Raw genomic sequence first — 9864 nt, forward strand, 5'->3', positions numbered from 1 at the left:
TACCTTTAGGTATATTTCTTGCCAGTTCATGCACAGTCATTCTTTGGAAGTTTTTCCCTTTTCTGCACCTCAAGGGCAGAGTCCAAACTTTCTTCTGAAGTAAGAAACAGACCCCTCTTCTGAGAAAAGAATGTAAATGTAAACAACATTTTAACTCTGTATCAGTTGTTCTTGTTATCCTTTGCTTATGTCTCTGACCCTGTTCAATTTTATAAACGCTTAAACTGTAGAAAAAAATGCTCACACAAAGTCACCTGGTTAAGTCTAGATTTGTCATAGGAAATGCTTTCCTTTGTAATTGAAGGCTCCAAAACTGGTGAACTAAAGATACGCTGAGAAGAACACATACTGCACAAGATGCCTCTCTCATTCCTTTTGTTCCCTTCCTCAGCTAATTTTTAGCTTTTGTTTGGATTCAGACTTTATGGTGATTTTCTCTTATAATAATTTCCTGTCTCTTCTATTGCTTGATTCTACCAGTAAGATCACAAAGTTCTGTGCTTCTCGGCCTGAAAGTGCAGCAATGGTAGGCTTTTCAATATTGGAACTTTAAAAGGAGAGGAGGACTTATGCAAGGGCTAGATTTCATGCCATGGAAGGCAAGAGATTTATATTGTAATCTCAGTTTTTCACAGCACTTCCAGTATACCCTCCTGAATTCTTTACAATGAATTATAATGCATGTGTTTGTCAGCATTTGTAGGGAACATTTTCTATCAGCTGTATCAGAATGAGTACATAAATTACCACTTAAGTTCCAGTCCAATAATCTTGAAAACATTGCAGGTTTTAAAAAAAAAATAATCAAGCAGCATGTTCCAATAGCAGGGAGCAGGGAGACCTTAGCTCTGTTCCCAGTTTGCTCCAGGACTTACCTGGTGACTCCGTGTGTGTATTTGCATTGTTGTTTTTCCCACTTAGTTTATAGAAGTGAAATGGTGCAGTCAGGCAGAGATAATATGAATATTTGACATGGGACTAAAATGGTAGGCAACAACTTTTAAGATGCACAGGTTTAGGGTGGCCTCTATCCCGTGGTTGGGGGAATTTAAAAAAAAAAAAAAAATTCCTTGGTCCATTTAGGGACCCTGTTGGGCAAAGACCTAGGAGGCCTTATCTATTGGAGACTAGTTGCTGCTTTTACCAAATTAAAAATCTGCCAGTCCATGAGGCTCTTACTCATCCGGTTCTAGAAACAAAATGAACTAAATAGTGAAGCCTTCAATTTGCCTTGCTCCCACCAGTATATTCTTTGGTACCCTCATAGGGTGCCAGAGTTGAGACAGGCAGGTTGGGAGGAGTGCCTTCTGAAGGTGATATCTGAACTATTTACAATGTTGGGTTTTATTTTTAATTATTAACTTTTTTTATCACTAGCAACTTTTGGTCTCCAATCTACTGTTGTATCAGTTGTCATGGAGGACAAGTATTTGTTTCTGGGTTTTCTGAATTTGTGCCTTCTAGTGTTAATCATGGGTATAATTCTGTATTATGTTTTTGTTTGCAGTTCTGCATACAGCAATTATGGATAATGAGTGCTTAAAAACAAACGAAACAAACCCCCTCAAAAAAAAACCAAAAAAAAAAAACCACAACAAAAAAAACAACACCAAAACCAAAAAAAACCCCCAACATGTTGTGATGCATCTATCTGTGTTGTCTTCCTAATAGTTAGAAACTGAATGCAAAGAAGCCCCATGAGGGCATTAACATCTCCTGTGGTTTCAGTAATTTACAGGTTAAGAGATCGAATTTAATTTCTGATAGTTGTGTGATTACAATTAAATCCACTTTATTCACAGTGTAGCTATTTGATTTTTTTTTTGTCATGTTTTTAAGGTAAATCCTAAGGATTTAGATTCAAAATATGCATATATTCAAGTTACACATGTAATTCCATACTTTGAAGAAAAAGAGTTGCAAGAAAGAAAAACAGATTTTGAAAGGACTCATAACATTCGTCGCTTTATGTTTGAGATGCCTTTTACTCAAGCTGGTAAAAGACAAGGAGGAGTAGAAGAACAGTGTAAGCGACGGACTATTTTGACAGGTACTAATTGAACAGAAATTTCTTTTAAAAGAAAGCTGCTCTTTTATTTTGTTTTTTTATACTTAATTCTTGATACTAGGTTTTTCTATATGTTGTGTATTTTGTCAGAAAAAATCCTTTAGAAGACTTCACACACGATTGTTGGAGGTGACAAGAATTGCAAAGAATACCAAAGTACTGTTAGACAAAATAACCATTCAAAATTAGTACATACTTGAAAATAAATTATATGCAATCACTTAGAAATGACCATTTGATAATACATATATCATTGTGTGATTTCTTAACCCCTAAGCATTGGAAAAAGAGTAAAAACCTCTAACTACCCTTCACTTCTAAATAATTTTGGTTTTTTTTTTTTAATAATGGAATGTCTGCATCTCTCCCTTCCCTATTCCCTGTGCCCACCTCTCTTTGCTGTAAAACATTGAAGAATGGTGGTATTATGCTTGCTGGTTTGGGTATGGGGTTTTTCAACATTCTTTCCGTCTGTGGACCTGTTAAATGCAGCATTGGTTCTTTGTCTAAAAGCAGCTAAAAGAGCCTGAAGGCAGGTTCTGGTTTGGTTTCCAGCCTCTGTTCAATTGTGACTTTGGACTAATCACTGAGCTTTAGTTTCTCCTTTGTCAGCTTTAGAAGGGAGAGAGAGTGGCCATCTATCTCCCCATAGGCTCAAACTTTAGAGATATTTCGTTCAGTGATACAAAACATTTTATTATACTTTTAAGGGAGATAATGAAAAGTTATGGTGTGCTTGGTGATGTTTCTGTATAACATGTAAATCTGAATTTGTGAAATAACAAGTTGCGCTTTGACTGGAAGCATTAATTCAAATGGTCTAACTCTGTTCTATATGGGTTTTTCCATTTCACTTACTTAAAGTCCTTTATAGCTATCAGCTAAAATACTTTTCATATTTTTAGCCAAAACTAGGTTTTCAGATTGGTTTATTCAAGGGATAATCCTCAAATAATTTTTTTGGTTTTTTTTCCTTAAACTTCAAGAATTGTGAGTCTGAAGTCTAGCTTTCCTTGTTCTTAGAAAAAGACTATTTTGTGTTTTGTCTCTGTTAAGTGTGAGCTTCTGTATCACTGTCTTAATATAGTGGTAAAAGCAACTGAAATAAATGACTTTATAATGTCAGCTGTCCATAGCTAATACTTGTGAGGAAACAGAAAATACAGCTTTGCTGGTTTTGATTCTTCTCCTCTTTGAGATATGTGAATGATACGCAATTCTTTTTATGGTTCTCATATGAAGTTGGGCAACTAATTACATCAAAATGAGATTTTAGCATAAAATTCTATCCAAACGCACCTTATTCAAAAACCTTTCTCTAACCATATTAAACTTGTTTCCATCCATAGCTATACATTGTTTCCCATATGTGAAAAAGCGCATTCCAGTAATGTACCAGCACCATACTGATTTAAACCCAATCGAAGTAGCCATTGATGAAATGAGTAAAAAAGTTGCAGAACTTAGGCAGCTTTGCTCTTCAGCTGAAGTAGATATGATCAAATTGCAGCTGAAGCTACAAGGAAGTGTCAGTGTTCAGGTAAGAGCATATACTTTGCCATTCAGCTATTTCGCTTACTTCTGTCCCTGAAAAATTATATAAGTAGCATTTTATCATTAGTCTCTATTCTGTATATTCAAGAATGTCCTAAATTAGAAATATGCTTACTGTTTGCAGTTATTTCCAGAATAGGAAAAGCAATAAAAGTATTTCATATAAACACTGATCATGGACGGTTACATGAAAGGATTAAGATTCATCTCTGGAATCTATGGTGGTCTGAGCCCCATCAGGTTTTGGTGTAAAGCTGAAGCTACCATAAAATAGTGACTTCCCATATGAGGATGAATGAACATATCTTGCCTAGATGTAGGTCTGCTCACAGTAGGTTCAAGATGGTCTTTATTGCTTTTATATCTTGGTCAGATCCCTGTGGAGATGAAGAGGGAGTGCCAAAATATAGGAGGGTAATAGAAAATCTCACTGTGCAACATTTTATTTTGCCTAAGGCAAGCAAGAACTGAATGTATAAAAAAACCATCAGATTCACCAAAACAGGGTACATAAAGCAGTTATAGCATGTACAAATCAATATGGTAAGGGTCTTAAGAATGCAATGACAAAAGTGCTGCTCTATTATTTTTAACTGATTCAAATCAAAGGAACAGTAAACACAGTTACCTGAAATGAACTGTTGTCATGTTGTTGAAGAGAAAATAAATAAATAAAAAAACCCCCCAAGGTTCCAGAACCAGGAAGTTGTCAAACTAGCATTTGGGATAAGAAGGGAGGGGCTCTTACTGCTAATATAAAAGAATAATAGGGATGAGTCAGAAATCGTTAAATCCACTTTTCATGTAGGTGACATAATAGGACAATTAAATTTTTGCTAATTATTGCAGAATTTTCAGCTTGGAAGAATGTTTTCAATAGATAAGCAGACCAAACAGTAGTAGATTTAGCTCATTTTCCTACCCTAATTTCATAAACAGAGAGGACAAATTGGCACTATCAGCAGTTACTTTGCCACATCATTGAAGTGGTTTCTTTGTGCCAGGACAGGTTCATACAGAGTGCTGTAGAGAACTCTCCTGCTTTTATGTTCCAACTCCAGCAGTCGTCTTATTTCATAAGTCCAGCTTTTTTGAAATCAATGTGTTCTCCTAAGAAAAGCAGATCAGACAGACACCTGTAGTTATCTGTTATTGCTAAGAAAATATGTCTGAGAACTGACTTTATTTTGTAATTCTTGTTCTTTTTAGGTTAATGCTGGTCCGTTAGCATATGCAAGAGCTTTCTTAGATGACACAAACACCAAAAGATATCCAGACAATAAAGTAAAGCTGCTAAAGGAAGTTTTTAGGTATGTTTTTTTTGGGGAAAAAAAAATTTACTTTTTTTCAAGACTGATATCATAAAATTTTTTTTTAAAACTTTTAACTTTTATAGTGTTCTGACTGCATTAAAAACATACTTTAAGCTGGCATTTTGAATTAATCTTTTGGATTTTGTATTCCTGATTGAGATTTTTTTTTTTATTATTTTATCTAAATCAGGCAATTTGTTGAAGCTTGTGGGCATGCTCTGGGTGTAAATGAACGACTTATAAAGGAAGATCAGTTGGAATATCAAGAAGAAATGAAGGCCAACTACAGAGAAATGGCAAAAGAGCTTTCTGAAATAATGCATGAACAAGTATGTGCTGAAATTAAATTATACATACCAGCATTCAGAATGTAGCTGTAATGTGAACCCACTAGGAAAAGTGTATGTAATGCTTTACGTAAAAGTATTGTTTCTTCTCCCCCGCCCCGCCTCCTCCCCGCCCCCCGGTTGGAGTATAAGCATATAATGGAATTGTGGAACTTCCTTGGTTTTTTTTCTCTTTGTGAATTTTCTGCAGATACTTTCTTGACCTTCAGAATTAAGTCTTCCTCATTAAGAAAGTAAATCTGGTTGGCACCAGCGTATTTTTTTGTAGGAGAGGAAGACTACAGTGAAGATAAAACAAGTTTAATGACATAAATATGTCATTTATACTTCATATATGTAGTAGTTAGAGGGGTAGCTATTCAGTGACCCAAAAAGTTCATTTTAGTCTATACTTCCTGGTAACTGTAGGGGGATTTGATCTGCAAGCTTAGCCCTTTTTCTTCAGATTTTGGAGGTATAAGCATTTACTTTTGCAACAAAGAGTTAAACACCTTTCAAGAGGTATTCCAACACATTTTCTTGAGGGGAATCCACTACAGACAAGCTGGAGATATGAGAAAAGGAAAACCAGAACTCTTGTGAAGTGAAATGTAGGACCTTGCATCTGGGATCTATGGTAGAAATGTCTCCTGACTTCAGAGGCAAGGATATTATTTCCAGGAGGACAGGAAGGGCTGAAGATTCATGTTTGATCCCTGCCTTCTTGACATTTTTATTTATCATATTCATCACTTCAGGGTCCTTTTCTTTCATCCACTGTTATTTGTATAATCTTTTCGCAGAGCCATAGACTAGCTCATAGTTCTTAACCCTCAAGACTTGTATTTCTGGCCCACAAGAAATACCTGTGTTTTCTGATAATATTTTACCTTACAAATACACGTCTATGAGACTTTCTTAGATGTATGACCATAATAGCAGCTTTTCTTAGTCTAGGAACCAATGCATTCTAGTCTGGATAATCAATTGATACAAAGAGGAGCTCTGAGTTTCTCTTGTCCGCACAAAAACTATAGGCTTTACTCAGAAATCAAATTGTACAGGAAAAATCAAACTTGAGACCTACCTGAGGCATTCAGTCTAGCTGACATTTTAAACACACTGTTAATCTTGCAGCTTTTTTTCAGGATTGCATCCTTTAGATGTACAATGACTTTACCCATTTACTATTTTTTGACATCTCTAAATTACTTTATTATTATCCAAGAAATACTTGCTAAAAAAGCTAATCAGTTTGCTGGTATAATGGCTTATCCGTAGGCTTATCTAGGAAAGATTTGCCTTTATTCTACCCTTGCTTTGATGGTATCAAAACTTTTATGGAGATTTTTTTCTGTTCAAAAATGTGTCAAGTATCTAAAGTTCCCTTCACACGCTTTCTTGCTCTCCATTATTTCCTGATGTGGTTTTCTCGGGTACTGTGCTATGAGTAGCTCTGTGCTATGATATAATATGAAATAATATGGTGAAGCACAAGAATACAGCAAGCGCATAGGCTTTATTTTCGTTCTCGTATTCTTTTGTTATACTATAACAGGGAAAAGCTTATCACAAAACTAGCTGTTTTTAACCACCAGTGACAGAGAATATCGTGAAACAAGGTTTGTAGGGAGTGATGCCACTTTATCAGAATCCATGTGTTGTTTTTTTTTAAAAAAAAAAAAACAGTGTCTTTCAGACATGTGTGTAGAGGAAAACAGTTTTGAAAGATCCCTGGAACAGGAAAAGAGATTGCTTAGCTGACAAAAATGACACAGTTTGACTGTATTTCAATGTGATGTATTGAAAAGCAGAAAGCAGTGGAGGGTTTTAGAATGGACGATAACTGATTGGACAGCTGATTAAGATGAATGAGGTATATGGGAGAATTAGACAGCCGTACAGAAGACCCCTTCAGAAAAGAGAGGAAAACGTTTTGGTCAAATAATTTAATGATAAGGATAATAAATGAAAGATTAATATTCCCCTGGCATAGGAAAAAGTAAAAGGATATAATGACAGTTTGTACACAAGAAAAAATACTATGAATTAATTAATTAATGCAATTAATGCAAAATATATATGTTTAAAAAATGCTCAGGTGTGTGAGTTTCCAAAGATTGATGATAAGAAAAAGCATGTAATGCCTGGAACTTCAAGAGTAAATCACATTGTCTAAAAGTAAACAAAAAGAAGAAGGGGCAAACAACTAAGATAGTATGAACAGAATACGAAAGTACAGCACTGACTGAATTAATGTGTACTATTAGCCTACCACTGTATTCTTTTTATATAAATGTAATTAGTTGTAAATAATTAAAACATGCTATGTTGTTGGGTTGTTTTTTTAAAAAAAAATTAGATTGATCACTCCCCTGAAGGCTTGGAATCATGAGACTTTTCACTGAAATCTTTAAAAATGTAACCTTTGTGTGCCTGCCTATTGCTGTATTTGGAAAAAGAGCTTCTCACAATGTTTGTTCTAATGTCATTGAAAAAAACTTATTAGCTGTCTTGTAATAGTGTAGATTTTAAACAATTGCAAAAATTTTGTTATGAAAAATATAGAAAAGAATCTTAACAGATTTTTCTTTTTTTCTCCTCTGCTGCTTGCCGATATGATCAGATGGGATGGTAATTAGATTCTGTTTCTTCTGCTCTTAGTTTGTCTAATCTTTACATAATTCCTTTCTTTCCAGTATTTCTAATCTTAGCATTAGTAAATTTATAGCTGTTAAGAATGAAGTCTTTTTGGTGCTTCAATAACTTGTTATAAGAAATGTTCAAATCATACCTCTAAGTCAAAAAAAAAAAAAAAAGAAAAAAAAAAAAAAAAAAAAAAAAGGGCAAAAAGCAAGCCTGTTGTCCTTGTGAAACTCTTTTTGAAAGTTAACAAGAGAAATGAGAGAAGCTATTCAAGCTTCCTCTAGAGAGGACAGTGTAATACCTGAATTAGGAGAACTGATGTTGCAGAAAACAGCTACTGCCCTCCTAAATCTAGTAGAGGATGGCTGAAAAGAGTAACCATCCCCAAAAAGAAGTTCTGTGCAATTGAGAAAGTACTAAAAAATTGAGTTGATAAGCAGCACCTTATGAAATTGGTTAGCTGTTTTATAAATGCTTGTGTCATTTTGTAACGTTTTCGTAAATACATGTTTTCCATTTTAAGATTACTCCGGTTGAAGAAAAGGCCAGTGTTATGCCTAATTCGCTACACATTTTCAACGCCATAAGTGGAACTCCGACAAGCACAACGGTTCATGGAATGCCCAGTTCTTCTTCAGTTGCATGATTGTTTTGTAAAGGAAAGTATGTTCATTCTTTTTAAAGTATGTGGATTTGCTTAATTGTGTGCAAACTCAGGATGATTTTGAAGCTAAATTTTGGGCACGTGCAAGCTGCATAATTCATACGAATGTCTGAGCACACTTAGCAAATAGCAGTACTGGTAATAGTCTTTTAGAATAAGGGAGGCGCGCATATATTTTTCTAATCTTGCTGGTAACATCTAAAAGTATTCACAATGTCGTTGCAGAGGTGCCTGTTGGAAAATTATTATAAAGTTGAAGTTAATTTCTCTTTTTCATTAGAAAGTATTATTAAAATTAATTGCACATTATAAAAAAGTGTTGTGGGATGTAATTTTGCAGATGTGTAACATTCAGGTGTTCTTTTTGTGTATGGCACATAGAGATTGATTCCAAGTACAAGAACTATTTTGGGGCTACAGAGAGACACTAGTTTTTTGGGTTTAATGGAACTGACAATAGTAGTTTTTGTACCATTTGGCAATTTGTTGTGCTTTATTTTATACCTTGTTGCATTTTGGAGGTATGTGAGCTTAGATCTTATTAAACAACTAAACACAACCAAAGGTCTGTATTAATGAACACTGAGTTATACTAAAATATCAATAGTAGTAAATTGTTATGTACATATTGTTTGTTAATACAGTCCATACAGTCTGTACATAAATGTATTACATTTCTAAGCATTTTTTAATATTCATACCAGCTCTTATCCTTCTGCTTTCAGTTTATTGTGAAAATTTGCTCATTCCAAGTATATGCAGACTTTACAGTTCATTTATTCCTGTATATAAATAAGTGCAATATAAAGATGTATACAGTCTTTGCTATGTTAGGTTTATATGCAGTTATTAAAAGAAAAAAACTTTTTTGCCAAAGCAATGGATATGTAATTGGTGATCATGGTTACTGTGGTAAATGGTGGTATAATTTAAAGCTTTTTCCATATTCTTATTCTTTTAAGACATTAATTTAGTAATTTTATATTTGGGGAAAATAAAGGTTTTTAATTTTATTTAACTGGAAGCATTGTCCTGCTGTAATTAAACATTCTGTACTACATCTATATTAAAAGGAAAAAAGTAGTTACTTTTCTCACTGTGTGCTCTGGTTTTTATTTCAGATTTGTCCCTGAGACTGGGGAAAGATGAAAGCTTGATTAAAAAAAATGACTTTTTGAAGCTTAAGTGTGAGATGAGATGCAGACGCTTCTAGAGTGTGTTTCATATTCCTTGTCAATAAAGTTATCAGTTTTGGATCCATCATGTTTGACTCAAGTAGCATGTTACAGTAAC

The 9864-nt window shown here is 34.3% G+C and overlaps 1 protein-coding gene across 11 annotated transcripts in view; it reads left to right on the top strand.

Moving 5' to 3' along the window:
• DOCK9 (dedicator of cytokinesis 9) overlaps window positions 1–9664 on the top strand; it is a 137604-nt gene extending 127940 nt beyond the window's left edge. For 6 of the 11 annotated variants that reach the window (XM_075138090.1, XM_075138062.1, XM_075138072.1 and 3 more), the window contains 5 exons: window positions 1840–2050; window positions 3418–3608; window positions 4832–4932; window positions 5126–5264; window positions 8431–9664. In XM_075138090.1, coding sequence (XP_074994191.1) covers window positions 1840–2050; window positions 3418–3608; window positions 4832–4932; window positions 5126–5264; window positions 8431–8553 — 765 coding nt within the window. In that variant the 3' untranslated portion in view covers window positions 8554–9664. The remainder of the gene's footprint in view (window positions 1–1839; window positions 2051–3417; window positions 3609–4831; window positions 4933–5125; window positions 5265–8430) is intronic. The other 5 variants (XM_075138153.1, XM_075138098.1, XM_075138109.1 and 2 more) reach the window with 1 other exon arrangement.
• The last annotated feature ends 200 nt before the right edge of the window (window positions 9665–9864 follow it).

The sequence above is a fragment of the Calonectris borealis genome, chromosome 1 (genome assembly GCF_964195595.1).
Source record: "Calonectris borealis chromosome 1, bCalBor7.hap1.2, whole genome shotgun sequence".
NCBI lineage: Eukaryota > Metazoa > Chordata > Aves > Procellariiformes > Procellariidae > Calonectris > Calonectris borealis.